At 39.8% G+C, this 25,872-nt stretch overlaps 2 protein-coding genes across 2 annotated transcripts in view; both read right to left on the minus strand.

Annotated features, from left to right (window-relative positions):
• Positions 1-339: 339 nt before the first annotated feature.
• On the minus strand, positions 340-17,918 carry NSRP1 (nuclear speckle splicing regulatory protein 1; the record flags this gene model as incomplete). Its single annotated transcript, XM_082008629.1, has 7 exons — positions 340-1,366; positions 3,705-3,813; positions 4,377-4,584; positions 5,431-5,562; positions 6,842-6,898; positions 16,595-16,682; positions 17,899-17,918. The coding sequence occupies 7 exons, from the start codon at positions 17,916-17,918 to the stop codon at positions 340-342; spliced, it is 1,641 nt and encodes a 546-aa protein (XP_081864755.1).
• Positions 17,919-18,108: 190 nt separating this feature from the next.
• Positions 18,109-25,872, minus strand: part of EFCAB5 (EF-hand calcium binding domain 5) — a gene marked incomplete at both ends in the record, with an annotated part of 33,375 nt that continues 25,611 nt past the window's right edge. Inside the window, 9 exon segments of the mRNA XM_082008727.1 lie at positions 18,109-18,323; positions 18,868-19,068; positions 20,516-20,612; positions 20,813-21,042; positions 21,614-21,867; positions 22,665-22,765; positions 24,005-24,157; positions 24,884-25,137; positions 25,140-25,199. Of these exon segments, the coding sequence (XP_081864853.1) occupies positions 18,109-18,323; positions 18,868-19,068; positions 20,516-20,612; positions 20,813-21,042; positions 21,614-21,867; positions 22,665-22,765; positions 24,005-24,157; positions 24,884-25,137; positions 25,140-25,199 (1,565 nt within the window).

Raw genomic sequence — 25,872 nt, forward strand, 5'->3', positions numbered from 1 at the left:
GGTGAAAGGAGTAGGGCTGCCAGGGTATTCTCACCTTACGTTGTTTAACACTCCTAGGTCTGTCTTGGAATCGTCAAATACCAAGGATAGGGTACAGAAGGCCAGGGTGGACAGTCAGACAAATTTAATATTTCAACTGTATAAACAGACTAATGGTGTGTATCAAGTGATTCATTAATCCATTTCAAAAGTTGCTGTTCTATTATGGTACACACAATTTCCTAACTGTAGGTCAGGAATAAATAGCTAGGACACACTTTTACTTCTGTACAAGAGTCCATGAAGCAGTGGCTTTTCCTCTTGGTTGAGAGACCAAGTGTTTTGTCCATCACAGGGACATTAATCTTCTTCCTTCTCAATGTAAGACTTAGTATTGACACGTGCCATTTGCCTTGCCAAATACCGGTCCCTTGCTGACATCACTGTCTCTTCATTGCTCCGTTTGGCAAATTTGCTCAGGCTCTCAGATGGTTTCTGTGCCTGTTCTTTCCCCTCTTTCTCTCCTTCTTCCCCAGCTTTACGTTTCTGGTCAGACGAAATTCCAGAGCTGGATCCGCCCTTCTCATCCACCTCTCTCTCTTTTTCCAGATCAGTCTCTCCATCTTTTTCTAAAGATGTAGGAGAACTTTCCCTCCTGCCTCTGTATTTCTTGTCATCACTACCATATTTCTCCCTCCTCTCCCTCACATGATCTTCCTTTACTCTGCATGTGTCTCCTCTCTCCTTCTCTCTATCATTATACCTCTCTTTACCATTTCTTATTCTTTCTTTCTCTCGTTCCTTTTCTGAACCCTTCTCTTCTCTCTCCTTTGCCTTCCTCCATTCTCTGCCATGTCCCTCCCTCTCTTTTCTTTCCTTCCCCCTTTGTTTATCATCTAGCTCTTCCCTCCTTCTGTAGTTATCTTTATTAGCATGATCCCCATATCTATGTCGCTCTTCCTTTTCCCTTTGGTGATCCTTTTCATGGGTCCTACTTCTCTCGTAATCTTTTTCCCTGTATTGTTCCTCATTTCCCCTTCTGCTTGGCCTGCTCTCTCCCCTCCTTGTAAGGTGATTTGTTTGGGCTTTTGTGTGCAGCTCTTCCTCCACGCTGGATGAGCTTGGTGACCTGGAATGCCTCTGGCTCTTGTGATGTTTAGCCTCCTCTTCACTGCTCACAGAGCTCTCTCTCCTTTTCTTCTTTTTCAAATTTGCTTTAATAATTTTGCGTGTCTGATCATCATCACTAGTATCAGTTCCTAAGTCAGTATCAGCATCTGGATTATTCTCTTTCTTAGCACAGGGCTTCAGTCGTTGCCTTTCATATGGGCATTTGTTCCTTTGGTTGGATTCATCATAACAACTGTCAGGTTTTTCTTCCTTTATCCTAAATTTTTTATGTTAAAAAAGAAAAAATAGCATTACACAGCCTGAAATCTCAGACTTTTCTAGAAACTGCTTTCCAGTCAGGATTTAAGCAAAAGTTGCTGCTGAAAAGTCTAAGAAAGCAAATTTATCTGTGGCTCAGGTTCCAGGAATCCAGCGCAAAGAATCTCTATTTCTGTATCTGGTTCATTGGTGACTGCGAGCTGATGAATTTATAAAAAGAATGACTATGGTTAAGAATCTGTAGCTTCCATCTAGGGAAAAAGACATAGATTTGCATTCTTGTGTAAGCTTTTTGGCAAGCTACACATTTTTTCCTATGTGTTTATTCCTCTATTCATGTCAAATAACCATCCGGAGAAGCAGCAGGTCATGTGTTTTGTTGACAGAGGTAGGAACATAGCTTCTGTTAGTAGTAGATTTTTTTAATCCAGTACTTCTGAAGATCTCACTCTCGTGGCTAGATAGAAATTACTATCTTTTTTACAGCTCATAGATTCTTAAATACAAAAAGCTGAGCCATTGGAGGACCAATTTGGGCAGCAGACAGAAAGGTTATGCTTTGTCATTCTTTTCTGACTGATAAGGAAATACATGTTTACTCACACAAGCCACACATCTCTTCTTTCTAATCATACAGCTACAGTAACAGTCTGTAGTAAATTCTTATGAACCAGCACACCATCTAGTTAGACCGAATGTTTGATGCATGCTTGAAAGCATGGTTAGTCTATGAACAATGACTAAAAATTATGCTGAGAAGTTTGGTGATTTATTTAGTAATCCAATTCATTAAAATGACAAGTCAAAGTGGAACACTTTAGGGACAAGTGATGCAAATTCTAAGATCTAAAAATCAAGCTGTTTTCCCTCTGTAGCCTATTGTACCACCATAAGAAAGAATAAAATTAAAAATGTACCTGAGCTTATTTGAAAGCCTTGCTGGGAGCACCATCTACAGTACTACCGCTTTTCTCCTTAATTAATTTTATATAAAACTCACAAAAGGAACATTTCCTTAATTTGCAAAATTAAGAAACCATCATTTCAAATGATCTCTAAACAGTACAAAACTACAACTTCCTGAAGGCGCTCTGAAAGAAGAACTATTAAAGGAAGTGGACAACCAAGTGGGCTGACCACTACTGCTACTGTTTTTATAAAGAGATGCAAGTGAATAACTTAAATATTTCATAAGAAAAAGAAGAAATCATAAAATGCAAAATTCATTTAACCACTTCAGTAGCAATCTTTGTGCACCACTGAAACCAAGCAGGTACTTCTCTTTGGTGAAAGCCTGAGACAGGATATTTTTCCAAACACATAGGTATACTAATACTTTAAGTCTCAAACAACAAAACTATGGCCTCCAATTTCCCATTTTATGCTTAAATTCAGGAAGCTGTTCCACCTTTCTTCCAGTCAGTAATTTTTACCGCCTATGTCTTTTAACACTACTTTTCCCTATTCATTTCCAATAGGGTGGCATATCTTCATACTAAAGACATAATTGAGAATTCCCTTATTTCAGACAGCTGAGTAACTTCACTGTGATCACATACTTAATCTTAGATAAGAAGAATTTACTTTCTAATAATCCAATCTCAGATCTAGAAGACTTCTTGATGAAAGCTGCATTTTCTTTGTGATGGCAAGCATTTAACTAGTGATATCCAGGCTTAAGGCCTATCTCAAGTGAGTTTAACCTGAATTAATTGTTTCAAATTATCAGTTATTGCATGTAAGAAACATATTCCCTTCACCATTTTTATCCACAGGGCAGAATTTTACCATCTCAAGTACATAAATAATTCAGCCTTATCTCACTACTTTGCTTTGGAATATGCATATATCAGGATTTTAAAATATTCCTACTGGATTTCCTATATATTTGATTAATTTCCTTTTACCACAGCATCAACACTCAATTCATTTATTTTTTCTGAACCCGTAAATGTGGAATAAGTACGAAGTTAGAGACCCAAATTCTTTCAGGAAATTTGTATCACAACATCATTTCCTACAACTTACCTCTCTGCCAATTATTTTACCCTTTGTCTCCCTCATGATTCAAAATATGTAACTTAATGCAGATTGCCATATATTAGGTTAGAATAATACCAATACGATCATGATTGTCCTCTTGACACTTTTAAAATGGCATCCCGGTCCTGCTTGTTTCTGTCTTATTGGCAATCATTAGACATTTTCCAAATAGTTCAGTTAATCAGATGTAGAAAGTAATCAGCTTACCCTTACCAGGTAACTCTCTGCCTAACTCTTACACAGTCTGGAATCACAAACAATCAGAAGCTGGTTTATCCAGAATCGCATCCTACCTGGCTTCACGGAAGCTGCATTTAGGCATCTCTTCTTCCCCTACCCTCTGGTTTAAAAGATGTCTGTAAAATCCACTGAGATCCTTCTGTTTGGTCACATCCAGGTATGCTAAGAGAAAGAAAGTAAGATTGGATTTACTGTGCCACAAATACTCATCAGATGCAACTCACAATTGCTAGAGACACCACCAGGACTACAAACTCCATCCTGGAAGTTTTCAAGCCGAGACTGGAAAATGCTCAGAACAACCCGATTTGACCTCACAGCGGACCATGCTTTGAGCAAAAGGCTGGAATAGATGACCTTCAGAGGTCCACTCCAACCTGGTTTATCGTATGATCCTATATCCTATTCTTTATACCTATTGCTGGGATGCTGTACAGAAAGTCTGAAGTAAGGAGTGTTAAGCGGCACTCTACCCCAGGCTTATGAGTCTTCCTTCAACAACTGACCCCTCCTCAAAAATTAAAAGCAGCAATCCAAGAAAAGAAGCTTCCTCTGTTCCTCTAGTAACATGTACAAAGCAAAATAACAGTGGGATCTGATTCAGTATTTGAATCCTTTTTATTTTAATTATCTCAAGCCTCACAGAGAGACCAGATGACAATATTGTAAACCATGTACAAGGCAATACTTCTTCTTAAGGAGAATTGTTTCAGTGTGAATCTCACCCTCAAGAGCTGCCTCTCTTCTTTCTCTTTCCTCCTCCTCAGCCCTTTCTTGCAGCTTCCTCTTATAGGCTGAAGTCACAAAAGCCTCTTTGTGAGCAAACTCTCCCCCTTCCATTTCACGCTCTTTCTGAATTTTTCTTTCCATTCTTTTTTCTTGCTCCTTCTTTCTAATCTCAGCTGCTTTCAGGATATTTTGGATGTACCTGGGCTGAAATAGGAGGGAAAAAAGGTATCATGCTGAGAGGTAACTGGGGTGGTTGAGAAAACACGAATTGGGATTTATGGAGATGTTGAAGAAAGTTGGTAATGGAACAAGGTTGACAGAAGCTAGTCATATTCTCAACACCGTTTGATAGCTGTCTGAAATAAACTGTCATTCCCTTTTAGATCACTAATGCGGCATGCTTCCCAACAACAAGAGGTTGCTGTATTCAGTCAAAACATTCAGCCCATCTTTGACTAGGATGATTTTTGCTCTGACTGAAATTAAATGTTTTTTGATTTCTCACCCCTCTGTCTTCTGTCTTATAATAGTGTTGCCCTTTCTAGTGCTGTGAAGAAGTGGGAAGCTTCCTTTTATACCCACGTATCCTGGCAAAAGCTTTCAAATGAAACAGAATAAGGAACAATTAAAATATCACTTGTCAGGATAATTCAGCAATGCTTTGAAACAAGGCGTTGTGCTGTGGAAACTGGCTCACATTTCACCAATGAAAGTTGATTACTTTAGTCTTTTGACAGTCCTCCAGTAAGCACACTAGTGAGTGAGGAGGGATGATTTATGTTCATTGACTTAACAACCAAAAAGTCTTTGTTATCAGAAGTAGTATTGTTGCGGGGCCCACTGCCTCTAATGTTATTATCCCATTGTAGCATTCTCTGAAGTACCTGATGAACTAACAGTTTTACCAAAATTCTTGCCAATTATTACCTCATGTAACAGGATGTGAGCACAATACTTGCATTCCCCATGAGAAAATGCATTTGGCAAAGCTTAAAAGTTATTCCAAGCATACAGAGGTAAGACACAGAGCATACGTTTTCAGTTATCGACCTTTTTGTCATCTTTTCCAGATAACACTCTGGCATTACTTTCTTTCTTCTTCTGCTGCATTTCATCATAAATACTGTCATATTCGTACACTGTAGCATCTTCTTCCAAAGCCTTCTGAATCTCCAATTTAGTCTAAAACAAGAAAGTGAGGAAGAGGAGAAGACACAAAAAAATGAAGCATGAAATTTTTAATTATTTTTCAGCGTTTTATTCCTATATTGTAATTTAAACAGATCTATAGTATAAACCTACACATTATAACATTGAGTGTAAATTAAAAACAGTCTGATCTACAAAGTTCTTGAAATGTTTACTAGGATTGAGAAGAAGAACAACCAAATCATGACCAGTAATTGCAGTTATAGGAAGTATAGGAAGCAAAGCACAACAGTCAAAACAATACTGGAAACTTCTTAATGAGCAAACTGTTCCATAAAATAATGTAATTAATTTTTTTAATAAACAGTACACAACATTTCAATAAATTTTACTGTCTGTTTTCATCTATAGTTTATCCCCCTTCCTCGAAGCCTCAAATGGTAAGTATGTACCAATATAATTCAGGATATGATTCCATATTTCACAGCTCTATTCTGTTTGTACAGTCAAGTTGGAAGTAAGAACTGTGAAACCATTTAGTTTCTAAAAGACCTATCAGAAAAAAACAACACGGGGAGCCCCAGGATCAGATCTCCTGACAACAGGAGAGGAATGCTGAATGGCAGTCATACAAGTTTCTCTCAAGCACATATTACCTCCATGGAGTATATTAAATGTATGATGTATAAATATCTTTTTCTGCTAGCTATGTCTTTTATTGGTGTGGAACTTTTTAAAATGTAAAATTCATGTTTCCTTTGTACAATTTATCGCTCAATTACAATAAAAGGCTCACTGTTGGTATATATTTAAAAACCCAGTGCTTTTTAACAATACATTCTACAAACAAAACAGTTTGAGAAATTGTAAAAACATCAATGCATTCTATGCCACAAAACAAACTTCAACATCTAGTGTATTTAAGTGCTTGCACTGAGTAAACAGAAATGTTATTGTGTATTAAATTACGACCAGCTCTGTGTTAAACCTCACTCGGGCAGCTTTCATTGGGCAGTTTTTCAGTTACTCTGCTCAGAGCCAGAAGAATTTCAAAAAGAACAATCCTGACCAGAAACGCAGAACAAGATCTTTGCTAGAGGAAAAGCTCTGAGAATTTCAAGTCAAGTTTTAAAGAAAGTCTTGTGCTGCAAAGAGCAACGCACAAAATCATAAAATTATGTAGAATTTTTTTAACAGGTAATTCTAACTCTGAAGTTGCACAATTATGTTTCTGCAATTATTTAATAAAAGGGAATGGATGCAATAATTTCCTAATTTGCCGCAGGCACGAAAAGTCCTCACGGCATCTTACCTGTTTCATTGCTTGTTTTTTCAATGCTTCTTTCTGAAGACTTTCACCAACAGATGGCTATAGGAAGGAAATATTACAGAAATAAAATTAATTACATTGACACAGCTCCTATTATTTTTCTATGATTCAAACAAACTATATAATAGTCCCATTACATACGTCAGTCTCTCACCTCAATTGTATTTTTATGTAAGCCAGAAAAACCAAAAGACCATTCACAAGCATACAATTAATCAGCCTTTTCCATGAGCAAAGTATTGCAGTACCTCAACATATATACATATATATTTTTAATGAAAATGGTGATGAGTTGAAGAACACCATTTCAATGACATGTATACCTCAAAAACTGCATAAAATTTCAGCCATTTCACAAAACAAGCAGCCTCTGTCCAAAAAATGCTCAGAGACATAGGAGGTCTGTGAAAACTGTTTAGTTGCAGTGCCTCCCTCCAACCACTGCCAAAAACCTGGTAGAAAAGACATAGCCCTCCACTACGGCAAGGGTCAGTCTGTTGGTGCAAGAACCTAGTACAGCAGCAGGCAAACATCTAGCAAAGGACAGCTAAAGCCAGTACTGAAACAACTTCCTAAAAAAGGGATGCTTGTATACAGCTACTCACTCACAAACACTACAATTCTCTCAGTTTTTGCCATTAAAAACAAAAAAAGGAAGAAAAAAATGAAAACACAGAAAACAAACTCCCAACATCAACAGAAATTGGAATTATACCCTCCTACCAATTTACATATCAGAAACATTTTAATGTTCTTGGGAATTATATGTTTGTGAATAAAGAAGGATAAATACTTTCAATTATTTTAAAAATTGTATTTCTAAAAGTCTGTGAAATAGATAGGTGCTATTCAGAATATTCTTCCAGCATGTAAATGTCATCAGAGATGTAGCAGTCACGAGCAGACAGTCTTACTGACAATCATGTTGAAAAACTGTATTCACAGTAAAAAATTAATATCCAAAAGGACTTGGTGCTTATTTTGAGTTTGATCTGTATCATTAGTTCCATATTTTTAGAAATAAGAATATTGTTGATTTGAACAGCATGTACTTCAAATGTTAATGTTTAATTTCTCAAGATTAATATGCTAGAAAATAGCAACACTAATCTTCCCTAAGGAAAAACATGCCCATTACTGAAAACATGTTTTCTAATCATATTGTCTTTTAAAAAAAGCTTTGCATTTTATTTAGTTTGTCTTTTAATTACCATTGAACTATACTACATATCTATCTTTTCTCAACCAATAGATAATACTGTTTATTAAACAGATTCACTATAAATGGCAGGACTCGTATCCTTGTTTATGTAATTAAGTATCTCTCAATCTTAAAAAGCAGAAATAGGAAGGAAAAATCCTTTTGCATTTTGGCAGCTTCCCAAGGTTTGCAACTTTGACTAATACGCGTTTTATATCACATTTTAAAAAGACAAAGAGGTTGTGTAATCAGCTCTTAATAAAACTAAAAAATGGAAACCAACTAGCAGGGAGCTTGGCAGCAGGGACCAGGATCTTCTGAAATCAAACAGAATTAGCACCATGTAAACTCAAACAGATCCCCTGAACCAGAAGGCTTTTGATTTCATTTGATGTTTAAAATAAAGTAATAACGTGTCATGACCCCCCTTTCTTATTTATGCTATTAAAATTTTAACAGATGTGTCAACAAAGAAAAAACCAAGTGCTTTTCCACAATTTTCTACATGACAGACTGTAAACAGTTTGAGTATTTTTCACTGGTTTTCAGAAACAGGGATACAAGTTGCACCACGAGCAGCAGAATTAATGGAGTTTCATTATATGTGACTTTGTGCCCTCTGTCTCCTGATTTCCCCTATCATCCCCTCAGACACCCTGCCTGATTGATACGGCAGGTGGGCAGCACCATGTGCGACCAAAAGCTAGCCCTGTGCTGAGCAGTCAGTCAACAGTTCCTCCTCAACACGGAGAAAGATTAAAATCACAAGTTCTCAACTATGTCTGTCCCTTTACCCAGCCAATTTTCATGAAGACCACAGGAACACAGTATCTTTGGGACCTCTGCCATCCACCAAGGATGGTTAAGATTGTCAGTGAGTTCCCAAGTCGTGTGGGACTAACTAACAGGTACAAACAGTGACCACCTCTAAGGCGTTTTCTCCTGCTATGCAAACCATAAATAATAAGACTTGCACCCTTCTATGCAGCTTTAAAAAATAAAAAAAAGCCAGAAAGGTAGTATCTTAGAGGAGTACCAAATAATTCTAAACTCAGAAAGAGAAGATGGTAAGGCAACGCTGTCAATATTCGGAGAAGTACATATGGTATCACATAAAGGCATCCACTGAATTCTAGATACTCAAGACCTTTGGTTCACTTCCCATAAATGTGCTAGGACTTACTTTTATAAGTAATACTACAGTCAGAAAAAACAAAGACACAGAATTTTCAAAATATTCTTTCCTAGTCCACTCCAAGTGAGGGACTTACAAGCAAGTAAGAATGGGAACTTGAAAGGGCACATATACAAACTTTTTCTCGTGCTTTAATTGCTACATGCAGACTTACTTAAAATCAATTTCTGCTTTCAAAATATTAAACCTTGTGGTTAAACTACAGTAATAAAGGGAAAGTGTGCACTTTCATGGAAGAAAAACCCTGCACTGATTCAGTTATGCTCATCTCAAGCAAGCAGCTTCTCTCTCTTACCCAGCCTCAGATAACCAGGTAAGGAAGCAGATCACACTTCAGGCTTTAGGAAGCTGAGCGTGGCAGACATTAGCAACACATACTCACAGTCCACTCTGCTATCAGGGACTACAATCTGTATACTGCAGCTTGCTGATTATTTTGACTAGAATTGGATACAGTCTCTTTATTTATGTAGCTGGTTGGCTGGTTGACTGGAGGAAGTAGATAGCAGATTATTTAGTTTAAAACAACCTACAATAATCCTGGTTTCATTCATCTAGTATTTACCTCTGGCTTTCAAGATTGAAGAGCTCATGTGGAGTAATATTTAAAAGACCATACTTAATTTTTATGTCATATGCTTTCTTCTAAAAATGCTATATATGAGTCAGTTAAACTTCTTGACATAAACAACTGTTTTAAATTGACAGTGGAACACACACCAGCATTACACAGAAGACCTAGACTTCCTCCTGGCTCTTGGGGAAGAAGATGGTCCTCTGCTTGACATCTGAAAGATTCCTTTATCAGACACTCTTACACTGTTTTTACAGAAAAGTACCTAAACAGTAAGGAATCTCCTCTGCATTAGGCCAGAAAGCAAGGGCTTAGTAAAAGACAAAACAGATTCTGCAGTTCTATTTACAGAATAAGCTTTATTTCACCAAAATATCTGAAATACTGCTTAGAATGTTTTCCTTGCTGCCTACATGAAATTAATGTGTTGCTCTACAAAGATTACATAAACACAGAAGTAATATATGATCCTCATTATTGTACGTATAATTTTAAAGAAGTCCACCTGCGATTTGTTTGTCTAGAGTGGCAGTAGGTTTACAAAAAACAAACACCTTCCCTTACGGTTTATGGTTGACAATTTCCTGTTGTGCTGTGAGCTCTGATAGATGAGAACTTCCCGTTCTTTTGTATTGTTTTTACTTATCAACTGCCCATTTATTAAAGGCCCTATAAGCTCAGCAATCTGTCTCATACCTTCTCCTTCCCTGCAGTCAAGTTATTCTTCTGAAGCCCAAAGCTCATACTTTAATATTTTCTGCAAGGAGAAAATGTTTTAACCCTATCCTGTGAAACTAGATAGAACCCATGCAAATCAAGAAACTCTTGGAAATGAGACTCCGCAGTCTACCAGCCCTGCAAGACCATGGAAGATAGCTTGTACACAATGGGAAAGGTTAAAAAAAGGGGGTGGGGGGTGGTAGTAATAAAAGAAGTGATGACAATCTACCAACATTTCTCACTGTTCTCTCCCATTTCTTATCTCCTTCAGGTATCTATAAACTTCTTTCAGGTTCTTAAGTGCTTCAGCTACCACCTCATTTTTATCCTGCAGGTAAGCACACCTTGAAAGTTACTTATTAAAATGTCTTCTTTACATTGCTCCTGCACAACCAAAGAACAGACATTCAAACTACTGACCCATGTTTTCGGTTTGTCTCAGCTATGTTCAGCTCATGACACAGCACGCAAACCATTTACATTATACAGAAAGCTCAATTCAAAGCCCAAACGCAAATACCTAAAAAGGCAATTCCACAAATGAGACAACTAAAATTTCATCTTCTTACAAATTTATCTTCTCTGCCTTCCCACCACCGCGTCCCGGCCCACACCTCAGGTCCCAGCTGCAGTTCCTTGGTTTCCTCTGCATCTCCTGCTTCCTCCCATCTCACCTAGACTAGGCAGCTGGCCACAGCTTCCAGGCCAACCGAGCAGAACCACAGAGGGTTAAGATCATCTTGTCTTTCTCCTCATCGGAGCATTAACAGTGTCTTTGTTCTGCAGCTAGAGAGGCCTAGTCTTGTTGAATTCACTTGAGATTGGCCAGTACATTCAGAAACTTACTATGGGCAAATGTTAACTGGGAATTGTATAAAGCTCTTTTTAGAAAATCAAACCAAAAGGAGGATAGCAAATTATTTACCTGAACCTGCCCAATTTAAATAATATTTGGGCTCTATCTATCCTGAGTTGCTACTCATTTGTTCTTGGGGAAAAAAGCCAGCTGCTGATGTTGGGTTTTTAGAAGTAATATTTCCCTAAACGGCTGCAATTTCTGGAGCAGAAGGTACAGCACCATTTAAGCATAGTCTCAGAAAACACATCTTAGTCTGTGACTAGTGTTGTTTTCAGTGTTAAAGCTGGTTTCTAAGATGTTACAACCTTAAATCTGAAGCTGAGAACATCTTGCAAAAAGAGTCTGGCTTTTTTTAGTTTTTGTTGTTTTGTTTTTTTTAAACTTTTACAACTATTTTAATAGATGGTCTCAAAGTATATGTGAGATGCCTGACTTGTTTTTCTCCACTGACTGCCACAAGAAGTATGAGACAAATTCTGACATAATAGCTATTATTAATGGAGTATCTTGTATTAGCTGCATAGCCTGCCTCCTAAGGAAAAGCATTTGTGGTTGCTATCAAAACCCCAGGCATGGTACTTACTGATAGACAATGTAAGACAATATTGCATTCCTTTTTTAAAAGCAAAAGATGCTTCTGCTCTAATATAACCAGTTATGAAAGACCCATGAGGGGGCTTTGCCCTTTAACATTGCCCTTTTGAATTCTCTACATGCTGTTTTGTAGTAGACATATAAAATAAATTACCTTTGTTTAAAGTGAAATACATTTTGAAGGGAAATGAAATGCTTCAGTGATGTCAGGCAGATTATATGTAGTTTGATTTTAATCTCTCACTACAACCATCTAGTTTTAACTGGATGCAGAGAAAAATATTTGACCAAACAGCAACAGCAGGATAATTTGAGACTCTATTTGATCCGCAAGTGAAAGAAGCGCAGATAGTCAGCCAGTTCACAAAAAGCAAATCTTACACTTATACTGAGCTAGCCAGTCCAAGAGCAATTTATTGTGAAGGAGTGAGAAACAGACACTTTCAGAGCAAAATTCATCTCACTGATTCTAGGTGTCTACTTTAGAATGTGGTAAGTTGTGCCCCAGAAGTACCTGCATCTCTACTGACTGTACAGGGAGCTCAAGGAACCTGCATGTGTTTCTATGGATCTCAACCCAAGTTTGTGGCCTTATGTGGCTAAGCCTCTGAAAGGCTGAGATGTGACGCTACTCACTTCATTCTTCTCACACTAGACTGTGAGATCTTTGGATTCATGACACTTTGGTATCAAAACATCTTAAAAAGCTACTTACTTACACTCCCATGTATATGTATCTAGCAATGAATCTTTAGGGCTTGCCCTCACAGAGATCTGTATTATCCAACTACAGCCTGCACATGGATGATCACTACATGTACATGAGACTCAAGCCTTCATGGCGGGGGGGGAATAAAATTAAGTCAGGCAACAGATTCATCTCAATCCACACACTATATGAGCCACAGCTACCAGTAGAAGAGAAAGAATGTCATATACAGAATTAGCTTTCCTTGGCATGCCCTCCTAGCTTCCAGCAACCAGGAGTTCAGGGACTTCCTGAACTGAAGGATGCACCTGGATCATTGTTCGACACCAAGAGCATCCCTTAATTTGACTCATCATTTCTGAATCCATTTGTATTTTTGGCCATGCCACAATATCCTGTGGCAATGAGTTCCACAACTTAATTATACATTGTGTGGAGGAAAAAAACCCAACTTCCTTTTTGTTTAGCTTAAACCAGTTACTTGGCAATTCTGTAATATACCCTATTGCTCATATTATGAGAAACAGCAAAATTGCTTCTTTTCTCGGAATCATTCTTGATTTTACATACATCCTCTCGAGATACTCCTCTCCACTTCCTTCTCCTCAGTAATCTCTTCCTAGAAGTCCCTTTAGTCTACTTAGTCTTACTCTGCATGAAAACTGTTGCATAAACTCTGGTCATCATCAGTACTCATTACTTGGCCAATCTTTTTTTTAGTCATATTGTATCCTTTGTGAAGTTGGAAAGTGAATGGAAGGATCTGTAAGCAAAACCAGAAGTTTGAGTTTACAGCAGGATATAGTTTTCTGCTTGTTTTCAGTTACTTCCTTTGTGTCTGCTTAAACACTCCATTTATCTTCTAGATGGTCACTAAAAAAACCACCAGATTAAGCTGATACTAGCCACACCGACTCCACAATCTCTCTCTCTCCTGAATTTAGCACCTAGTGTGGTCTATGTACAGTTATTTTCTTCAGCTACACTTTACATCCTGTAGCAACAAATCAATTTTGAAAGACTGGTTAGGTACAGGAATGTATGTTGGGTAATTCTTATAAAATTTCTGTTTCTTGATCTGCTGTACCACAGAGATATTTTCAAATAAATTCCAAAGATAAAATACAACATGGAACAGTGCACTGACAAGTCACCTCTGAAAATGCAATGCATGAATAAGGGAATAATATTTTTGGAGAAAATTGATATATCATAAATAACAGTAAGCCAGAATGGAAACTTATTTCTAACATATCATAGTTTGTTGCTTCGTAACATCTACTCTCTACAACAGGCTTTCCTAGGGGTAACAACCTTCCCCCCAGTTTTTAAAGATAGCAACAACTACTCATTATCAAGGCAAATAATTCAGAATTATATTGGTGAGAAGTAACTGTAATCGCCTGGATTACTTTTTCCCAGGCAACACTGTATTTCAAAAAAATTTCCATCCCAGGTTTTCTGCTTCTTATGAACTAACCCAAAGATCATCTTCATCAGCAACTAACATCCATTACTGTACTTAGCCACAGCAAAATGATCACCTTTCAAATTCCTTCAGCAGGAGTACAGGCAAAATCTTAATGAAATATGCATAGTAACATTAAAAAAAAAAAGGGGAGCACAAGTTTGATATCTAATGTATAATCACAGACCAAGTCAGGTGTGCAGATTTCCCAGCACAAACTTTATTAGAGTTCAGTTAAAAATACATAATCTCCAGACATTTGAGATGTAGTTCTGACTGATAAGGTAGCAGACAGGAAATGAAACCCCTCCCAAATGCTGCTCCTTATCTTGGAAAGCTCTGAAATTATTACTGAACTAATAAAGTAATTTTGCTTTTTAAAAAAATGATCTTCTTCGATAAAGGCAGTTATGAGAATATTACTTTTTGCTGGCTATGTACCATACTGATGAGCATGACAACTTTTAAGAGTCTTTATAGCAGATTTGGTTAGTGAATCTGTCAGCCTTTCTGAAAGGGATACTTGATCTAGTTGACAGCATCATACATTATTATTAGAATTACTAGCATTATTTTGCTTTAATGTTTAAATATTAAAAGAAAATAAGAAATGGAAAAACACAAGATAGCCCCATACTCAGGAAGGTTCCCAGTCCTACCATGTGATGTTTAATGACAACAGATTAATTCAAGCTCATTATTGAGATTTGGAAAATGTGGGGTCAGTCCCTTAATGTAAAGACACCAAATCCCAAACTGACAGGGAGAGTGCTTCTGCCATTGAGGATAGCAGATCCACTGTCACCTCCATTAGCAGTATTTAAAGGAAAGCCTCTCTTTAGAGCCATGGTGACAGCTATGTGCTCAAGCAGAGGGACGCATCTCCTGATAGCGTTGAGGACAGCAGGAGATGGGATTTAAAACATGTCCTGTCCTCTGTGTTTCCTGTAAGTCCTGTAGGCTGCACTGAGGCAGTTTCATGTTGAGGGTTGAGTGGCTGTCACTAGGAAGGCCCTCAACCCTTTCATGTCCTGTATAAAGGAAGCTCAAACATCTTCAACAGCAACATTCTGGATTCTGTGATGCAACCAGGCACACAGAGGCTGGGAATTGCTAGATTCAGACTTTCTGTGACATTAAAATAAAACCTGCTAGTTCATTAAAGAAACACTTTAAAAATAGATGTTTGATAATACGAGTCAGAAACTGACAAAGATTATTTGATGCTGTATTAGCATTATTTTTTTCAACACATGAAGAACACAGAGTGAAGCTCTAGAGCAGTAAGAACATTTTTGTAACACAGGTTCTGTTTCTAAATCTCAGCTGATTCTAAATTTCAACTTCTTAAATGTTAAAATTCTAGACTATGCATATATGTAAGGTTTATTTTCCGGGTTCTGTGGGAAAAAAATCTAAATATGCACATAATGACATTATGATTCAATTATCACAAGTAATCCCAGATCGATAAAACCCAATAAATTGTAACATCGTGTCCAGAAAGCTCCATCCATGTGGAGAGTTTATGTCCACAGTTCTCCGTTTCTATTCTTTGCTTGTAAAATATGAAGCTACGGGCTTTAAAACCTTCAAAAATTCTGTTTTCGAAGTTGTGGTTCTGTAAGGTATCCAAACCTATATACCAGCCAGTTCTTGGATGTCCCCCACACTAACAGTACATCCAGAAGTGTAATTTTTATAGTGTACAGCACCCTCTACTGGGACAGGTAGAAAGCTAGTATTTTGAAGGTAGTACTTAAAAAAAATATTAAAGGATACTATAGAAAAGAACATTATCAACATCTTGCAGTACAGTCATACATCACAGAGTATCAACAAACTGTGATCATAGAAAAGCTGTGTATTGTTCAATCTAATGCTACAAGTAGTTCCCATTACTTGCCTTTTCCCTTTTTTGCTTTAGAACTTTTGGTTTGTAAGGCTTTTCTTTTGTTTACAGTGAGTGCAAACACCACAAATCAGTTATATCAAATTTGGATGGAGTGAGCTAAAGGATAAAACACACTACTACACCTTAAAGTTAGTATCTGAGAAACGACTGTTGATTACTACTGGTCTTTCTATTTGCAGACACATTTACCAGTGGTAGCCAATAAATTTCTTTACAAGCCAGATACTGACAACTCTTGCCAACAGGTTGCCACATGTGATGAACTTTTGGAAGAGCCAACAGTAACAAACAATCAAGTCATCACTTGCATGTAACCTGCACTAAAGAAAATAGTGCAAATTTTTCACTATTTTCTTTAGTGCAGGTTACATGCACCCAAATCCAAAATGACGACATGTGTCTTAGTGACACTGCCATTAAGTTGATGCAGGCATTAATGGCTGTAAACAAATAATTTGCATAATATGGGGCAAATTTTAGAAGAAAATTGTTGAACTGACCTCTTCATCAGAGTCATCTGCAAACACTGACAGTTTCTTTGAAACAAGATTCTTCTGCGGCAATTTTTTTGGCATAATGAGCCCATATCTAGGGGGAAAAAAAAAAAGTTACCTTTAACATTACTTACAGCAAAACACATAGCATGTTCCAAAACAAAAATCTACCACTCACAATTTTAGAAACAAAAGATCAGCATCAACATAATGTATCAAGTATAGATTTAAGCAGCATTTGCAGTAGTGCACTCAACTTTGCCAGCTTCTCCCATACCTATCGCTGCCTTTTTCCATGCAGTTTCTGGATGTAATAATCTTCCTAAATTAGGCCACAAAAACACTCCTGTTCAGAGTTCTTACAGTGATTTTTTTTTTTCTCCCTCAGAGAAGGAATTACTACTGATTAACCTCCAGAGATTTAGTCTTAGTCTACAACACCAGACACTATTCTGTAACTACATTTGCTGGCGCAATATGAATTTCACCCATTTTGCATGGCAATGTAAATCACCAACCCACAGACAGAGCAAAAGAAAAGATTTTCAGTGATCTTATGTCATGCAGAGATTGATTAACTACACATGCGGAACTCTTCTGCTGACACAGCCAACGTCTGTGCTCAGAAACAGTTCCTGTGTTTTCAGTCATGAGCAATCTCTTAAATCAGGAATTCCTCCCCCACCTGCCTTGCCCCGAGTCCATCACTAAGTCTCGTCACAGCCTATAGCGTTGATCTGGAGAACTCCACGAAGCCGTAGGTACTACGTCATCATTGTGACGAACTATTTGCTTCCGTCCGCTCTGAATCTGCCCCCCAAAAGCTCCCTCTGACCCCGCTGCGGGGACCCGATAAGCGAACGGCCATCCCAGCCGGTGCTGGGAGGGGGCCGCGGCGGCAGCTAGGTTGCGGGTTGTGTGGGATCATGAGGGAAGTCTACTTCGTACGGAGGAAAACTATCCCCTCCCCCCGGCAACACCGCAGCAGCCTCCGATGCCTTCATGATGTTTTGTTTTGTTGTTTTGTTTTAAGAAACACGGTTTTAAATCCAGGCCACCACAGCAAGGCTACACGGTAGATATACACCGTCCGGGAGGAGCGAAGCCCCCCTCCTGCAGCCCGGGCGGCGGGTTCTGTCAGAGCTCGCCCCGGCCCAAGGCAGGGCCCCGCCTGCGCCCGCCCTCAGCGGCGGCCCCAAGGCCCCCCCCAGACGCTGTTCCGCGGAGCAGGGCTCAGTCGGATCCTCCGCTCCGAGGAGCCCGGCGGCGGCGCGGCAGGGCCCCGCAGCCCCAGCTCCACCATCACTCACTGCTTACTCAACGCCGCCATCTTGTCCCGGCCGTCACCGAGTAGAGCCACCTGCCGTTCCGCGGCCGCAGATTCCTCTCAGCCGAGACGCTCCCCCCTTTCCCCGCCCGCCCCGGAGGCTTCCGCCGCACCGGGCCGCCGTCCCGCTCCAGAAGGGAAGCAGAGAGCGAGCGGAGAGGGCCGGAGGCTGGAGACGATTTTTTTTAACGCCTCATTGGCGAATGGCGAAAATGCCGATAGGAGAAGGGCTGTTACGGGCTGCTCGAGCCGCGCCGAGGGCGCCGGAAGCTTCGCACGGCAGTGGCCGCTGGTGCCCGCGGCCGGGCGCGAGGGCCCGCGTGGGCCCCTGAGGCGGGAAGGGCCCCTGAGGCGGGAAGGGCCCCTGAGGCGGGAAGGGCAGTCGTCGCCTACCTGGACACGTCGCTTCTTGCCGAAGAAAGAAAGAAGAGTTTAATTTCCCAAAATTTTATTTAAAAAGTGATTTTGCCAAAAGAAACGTTATTGGAAAGATGAAATCTTGCTGCAGATGGTGCAGTTGGCTGTAATCTCAAGCTTTATCCCAAGAAGAAAGCTTTTTTTGATATATTAAAAATGTAGGGTTTTTCCACAACACATGTAGAAGACCTTGACAAAATGCTGAATAACAACCTTTAGTTAAAATTGTTCCTAAAAAGTAATTTAAGGAGGGTGAACCTTGAATATTTTTCCTGTATCATTTATGAGCATTGTAGTTTGGTGGTGATAAACTCTTCCCTGCCTCTCCTCATCAGAATTAATAAAAAAAAAAAAACTTTAATCAAGCTTCTAAAGTTTAGTAGGTATATTTCTACTAGCAAGATTGTTTCCTGTAATGTTTTTATCGGGTTAATAATCCCTAACAGACGTCTTAACCATCTTAACAACAAATACTACGTAGTTATGCATAAAAAATCAAAAAGCAACGGCTAATTTGATAAAAGATGACAAATACCAGAATTGCTAAGGTTAGATGAAGAATTGGAGGTTTGATGGGAGGCACACTGGAATTGCATGCCAAAAGGGGCTAAAGATGGCGGGGTTTTGCTGCGTAGGCTCCTTGCAATCTCTGCCAGCACCAGGCAGGCGTGCACCCAGTGGTACAGGTACTCGGCTGGAGCCGAGCCGTGCTGCCGCACCGCCGCGCCGGCTATGCCTGAAACAAAGAGGAACAGTAACTCCAAAAGCCAACTCGAAACAGTGGCCGGTGTTGCCACAAGACTGAACGGAGAAGACCATCCTGTCAGCGGAGCCTTCCCCGACTCCAGTAATTCCAGCCTGGAAAACGCACACAGCATTATTGTGATGGGGACTGGTCAAGCACAGGAGTGCTGCCTTTTTATTATAATTTCTTTTGTATCGTGGTAGGTCCCCTGTTGTACAAAGTGCTCTGCTATATTTTAATGCTAAACTTTTGATAATTACAAATGTAATGAGAAAAGTGGGGGTTTTTCCAAGCTTAGATTTGATTTAAGAGTAATTGCCCTTCAAACGTCTTTTACTAAATTCTATTAAAGGTCACCACAGAATCACACCATTAAAGGTTGCTCTGTCGATAGAGCGTAGGTTGTTTCATGCTGTGTTCTATATTACAGCACATGTATATGGAACATATGGGCATTATCCAACATATACCATGCTGCTGTTCATTTTGAAGAAGTTCCTGTAACCATGAGTTATACCTGTATTCACCCCACTGATCTGACACTGCTCGCTCAGTACGTTCCATCCTGGGAAACTAACCTTTTGTAGCATACTAGCAGTTTGCCAAAGCTGTATTCTTTGTACTTAGATCTGCATCCCTAACTGGAGGAAGACTGGATGCTCTAGACCTGCTTCGTTCTTTCCAGTGAATTAGCTTAATATATATGAGGAGAACACATGAAAAGGAACCATGCCTGCCTTGTGTTCACTGTTCATCAGTAGGCAGGGTACTGTTCATAAATATCCCCAGCTAAATTAACAAGTCTTGTCCACATTTGATTTTTAAGAGGCCTCTCAGTCTGATTAGACCATCAAGGGAGAGATCTCGATAAGAACAATGGTCATTTCTCTTGTAGAGATATTACAAATAATAATAGCCTCTTGACTGCTCTGGCACCAAAAAACCCTCACATTCGTTAAAGGAGAGAAATACAGACTGAAACCCAGCTCCCGTATATGGCCAGCGAGTATATTAAGTACCTAGCAGATGGTGTTTACAAAGAGGAGGGCTCACACTGTCCTCCCACAGTCGTGTTGCTGTTTGGAACTGGGTCAGTCCCTCAGGCAGGGCACGGAGGCCTGAGGTAGATTTAACTTGCCAAAAGAACCATCATTCTTCATATGTTTATCCGGGGGGTTACAATGAGATCACTTGTTCTGGGAGGTTTCAAAGCTGATCTGCTCCCCTTTCCTTAAGGCAGTGAATTTTGATTCTAAATTTAACAGGTTGACTTTTATTGCAGATATTTAGGACCCCTCATCTGTTGTTTAATCTATTGTGAAATCAAAGTTGATTTCTGAAGCAAGGACCTTAAAAGCACTCGGCTGAAGGTTGCCACTGACACTGTTTCATTGCTGAGCCGTGTCTGGTAATCTCAATATTAGTTTATGATACTTACCAGTGATGCAGTCCAGCAGCAGCTCTGCTTGAACTTGCACAGATGCAGCAGTTGGATCAAAGCCATAAATCTCCTGAATCAAATTGTCATCAAGTTTCTGCAATGCAGAGAACAAAAAGAGTCAGATGGTGGTGAAAAACTTGAGGGGGTTATAGAATTAAAGATGGCTAAGACAAGCATATAGGAAGTCTGTAGGTAATGAATTATTCCACTGCCAATTCACCCTTGGCAAATTCCACTGTATGTTCTTGTGGGAGGAAAATCAGAAAACAAAGGCTCAACTTTTTGAGTTCTCACCAGTTTACACTGACTCCAGTTCTCAGTCTTCTCTGAGCCCTTCCAGCTTGGATGAAAAAGCAACAGCACAGCCTTAACTATGTTATGTACAAGAGCTGGTGGTTCTACATAGCTCTTTATTTCAGCAAAGCTGTCAGCATTGAGTTTCTGGACACACTCACGCAGGTCCTGCAGCATGAACCGGTGGAACAGAATCCCTGCATGCCTCAAATTTGCCATGTGTTCTGCCTCTGGAATCAAAAGCAAACCTTTCAAGAAGTTTCTCAGAAACAACTGCTACTCAAGACTTACATTATTGACCAAAAGGCTCTTCTCTCTTTATGAATAACTCTGTCTCCTTGACTGATTGATTAGTATACAGCCCAAGTATGCTGTGAAACTTTTAACAACGGGTATGTGCTTGAGAAGGAGACAAAACTTGCCTCGGGGGCAAGCAGAGGTTGTGAGACCGTGAAGGGTTCAGGCACGCAGGTGATTCTGGAACTGTGACATTCAAATGCTTTTGATCTTAGCTGGGGCGGTTCTGAGGAGGATGTGCTAGATCCCTGAAGGCACCTTGCTTCACACCTTTGAGTTCAGTGGGAACTGGGTACAAAATACCCTGTGAACCAGAGTAAAAATCTAAACATTCTGTTTAACTGAACACTGCTAATCTCTTAGGTTTGCTCAGGAGTAGTTTATGGGTACCAAAGGTTTGTATTTGTCTTTTCATACTTGTAGGAATGATACTTTAGATGTGGTTTTACTCAGATTCCTAATTTCACCCCTAAAAAAACTATCTTGGCTCTGTATGCACAATACCCAGTACATAGGTTGGTTCTGTTTCCTCTAAAGACATCTTCAGTATCTCAGAGCAGGCAGCTTGGGCCATCTTTAGCATTTTCTGCAGGTCTTTGTGTTCATGAGGTGGTAATTTCTGGTGGTGTCCGATGCTGGTATCAAATATGCCAAGAGCTTGTCCTGATAGGTCACGGAGAGGGACTGCAATGTGGTATTCTCCACAGACAGAAGTGCGAATGACCTCTGAACTGTCTATGCACTTAAATAGGTAATCTCTGAAATGAGAGTAAGGAGAGGAAAAGGTACTAGATTTTACCATTCTGGTTTCTTTTGGTAATTTATTTAGCATATTTTAGTGAGATGCCATTCATCTCTTGTTGTTAAAACAAAGGTATTACATTACTAAATCACTGTTTATCTCCTTGAACTGAAATATGCACATTCATTCAAGCCATATACAAAAAGGAGAAAATAGCACTGTGGAACACAATATTGCTTAGCCAAGGCAATTGCTGAAAATCTTAAGAATTTAACAAACCTTGCTTTAAAAACAGTTTCCTGTTTATAACCACATTGACATTTGTTCTATGGAATTTTATAAAAAGTAAAAGCACCTGCTGGAACAGCAAATGGCTGTTCAACCGAGGATGACAAGAAGGGTGATATGCTTAAAAGACAAGTCTGTGAGGATCTTGGCAGTGAAAGGAAACAGTTGAAGGAAATGAGAGTAATATGGCCAGGAAAAAGGGACAGATTATTCTAAAGAGCAAAATGCGTCAGTGTAGGCTCTAATCCTGCAAACCTTTCACAGCAGATGTAGAGCTTGCTTGGCAGCTCAGCTAGTAAGCATTAAGTTGGAAGTTAAGTTTTTGCAGGCCTAAACTCAAAGACAAACTACTCCTCACCCCTTCGTAATTCAGTATCACATGCATAAGCACCAGAAGCCTTGATAGTGAGCGAGCCACAGCCAGACACTTGCAGGGTTGCGTTGCCATGGGCTTTACATAATGTGGATCATGCCTGATGCAGGCTGGAGTCTAGGACCAGTTCGATTGCAGGTGCTGAAGCCTACCTTAAGAAATTTTCTTTCCTGAGGAGAACAGGAACACTATGAATTTCTTTTTGTCCTGTATTATCTGTAGTAATCATCTTGCGCAGAGCGTAGTCCCATGTCTGCCAGAGAGAAAAGGGAGGTTTAGCTGCATTCAAGAAAGGAAAAGCCACTTTGAAGCTTGGAGAGGGAGGAAATTGTTTATTTCTTAAAGGAAACTCCTATGTACGTTCAAGAGCAATGGGATGGTTTAAAGACATCTCTCAACAATGCTTGGGTTTACTCCCAGAGTGTATTGCCCAGGATGCATGAAGAATGTGCACTGGACCTCCCTCAGGCAATTTAATCCACCCCCAGTCTCCACACTGAGGAACGCCCACAGGCCAAGAACACATTTCCCTTCTTTTTCCCATCCTCTTGCAGTCCTCTTTCTCATGTCATGTTTGTGTCAGTGTTCCTTGACACATGAAAAGCACAGAGGGGAGCGAATGACCTGGCTATCAAGCAGCTAATAAGGGAACAGTGCAGAGCCTGGAATGACAACAGAAAGCTGCCAACATAAACCATGCTTATCAGAGGAAGCAGCTGAATTATGGCTACAGCAGATGTCATATAGACTTTGTGATGACACAGGATCAGTCCTAAATATTGCATACACTTTTCAACTTCTTAACTCACTTGTACGTGAAATGACAAGCTTCCCAGGGCCTGAGTGCTTGCTCAACAACTGGAATATGATCTGCAGGGAGAAGGGCTGCCTTTACAAGCTAGCTAATGGGGAGCAGCCACTTCCCAAGCTGTGTTTACATCTTGGCTGCTGACACTAGTTCAGAATGAAGAGATAACTACATTAGCTAGGACATTCTTTTTTTCCTATAAAATACCATAATTTTGACAGGCACAGAATCTCTGCAGAAGAGCATCTCCCTTTGTGAAGGTCACAAACTGCAAAGCTTTAGCAGGGACTTGCAGTGTTGGCTAACCTACGGATGGATGGATGGATGGATGGAGGGAGGGCTGTGAGGTTTTGCTCTATTGGTTGCTATGCAGCTGTGAGCATTGAAGTAGGCGAATATTCCCTTTTCCTATGGAGAAGGGGCTATACTAGCAGTGCTCTTGAATTGTTTTACACTGGAGGATGAAAAGAATGAAGAGTGGCCTCCGTTACAGAGGGAACCTTCCCTCTCTACCTTTGTAGCCCTTTTGTTGTACAGGCAGGCACAAGAATCTCAGGTAGGCTTCAGTTTTTATGATAAAACCACTGGGAAATCCCAGGCAGCTAGAAACGGCAGGTCCTCACTGAAGCAGCCTTGTCAGCCCCTGACTATTGCAGGCCTTTTTCCCTGCACCAATCTGCGTACCTTGTCTTTGCCAGGCTCCACCAGGTACATAGTAACAGTGTGGATGCTGGGTGCCCGGGGATGCAACCAGTCCAGAGCAGTAATGGTCATTTGTAGAACATTTTCCAGTGTGCAGATATGGTGGTAGGCTTTGCTGAATGCATGAGAAACTCCCTGTGAAAGCAGAATCCTCCAAATGAGCCAGACAGTTCCATATGATTTGGGAAAAAAGCTGCGGAAATGTTCACGCAGCAAAATGAAGCAAAACGGTTGTAACAAGTTACTTTAATCAGAACTTGTAAAGCTGAAAAGTGACTGTGAAATGTCCCTTATCAAATAATGCTCTAAAGCTCCAAGTCTCCGTGTCACACACAAATCCTAAACTAGACAAAGTTGGGTTTCAGTGGAACATTACTGACTGGTAATGTTGGCTTGCTGCGCTCCCTGCTGCCCAGATGATGCATTCACAATAAGGCTGACTGTAAAGAGCATCCCAAAGAAATCCGGACTGCTCTTGCTTATAATTATTCCACCATGTAAAAAGTAAGGCTTCCTCCCACTTCATGGAAACAAATACAGATATGAAGTTCAGAGCTTCAGGAAATAAAAGCTACTATCTTTGGGCTTTGAACAAAAGTGCAATTAATTTACTAGTCAGGAGAAGCTTAAATAAATTACTGATGAAGTGATACCTCATAATCAATTACAGCTAAGATGCTAATCAGTAAGATATTGATAAGGTGTTCTGCTCACACCAATTTCACCATATACAGCAAAAATGAGCCCCCAGTTCTTTTCGTAGTTGTACATGTTTACTCAGAATGAACATGTAAAATTCATGTGGTCCCTCCACAGCTTTTTGAAGAGCGGTCTAACAAATTGCTTTCTGATGGTGCCCACCTGATAGAAACTGATCTCATGGGTCAGAAAGATGGTTTTCTCACACTGGTCCCGAAGAGTGTCAAGAGCTAGAATGCCAAAGACTTTCCAGCGAGCATCGTGCAATGGCAGCACCAGGAGTGAACCTTTTCTCTCCTCCACTGAGCGGTCATAGTTCCAGAAGTGGATATTTCCATGGAGCTGAACTCTTGGAATGTGGATTGGTTTTCCCTCTTCAACAGCTGCAAAGCTGAACAATAAACTTCTTGAGGAGGTTTGTTAAAGAATAGCAGAAGACCTTTAGCAAAGCAATAAATAGTGCAGCTTTGATCTCTCCCTGCTTTTTGGCATCAGAGAAGGAAGGTGTTAGCTCCTTACTCTGACCACAGCCAGAAGTATCACATTTACCACTTGCATCCCAAAGACAGTGGTAATAAATAAGGCCCTTTTCATCCTTAGGACATTTTAAAAACATCAACTAATGAATGTAATGAAGAGGAATACAGAGGCGAGCAACAGTTGTATTTAATAGGTTAGAAGAAGCAATATTTAAAGAAAGAGACAAATATGTCTAGCTTTTGGAAATGAGAAGAGGCATGAAAGCTGTTTGTAGTGTAAACGCTAGGGAAGGAAAGACATTGTTCTCAAAAAATATCCTGTGGATGTAAACTGGTGTAAGGGAATTAATTTTTAAAGAAGAAAACATAGGCCCAATATAATAGACTTTTGCTGAAGGATGAGATTTATTAGACTGTGAGCTAATCTCCCCAAGGAAAGAAGTGAAATCCCAAACAGAGCAGTTCTAAGTAAACCATGGAAAGTATAAGGGCATGTATACAATAATGAATCCTTCCACAATGGTCCCTGAGGGGATTTCCTCTCCAGAATACTCTATCAACCTCTGTTTGCAGTGTACCCCAAACACTGCCTGGTACCCCTATATTCCAATTATTTTTGAGAAGAGGGAACAGTTATTTGCAGCTTTTCTTACCTTACTCCTTTCATGTCTC

Source organism: Phaethon aethereus (genome assembly GCF_964289735.1).
Source record: "Phaethon aethereus genome assembly, chromosome: 19".
NCBI classification, from domain to species: Eukaryota; Metazoa; Chordata; class Aves; order Phaethontiformes; family Phaethontidae; genus Phaethon; species Phaethon aethereus.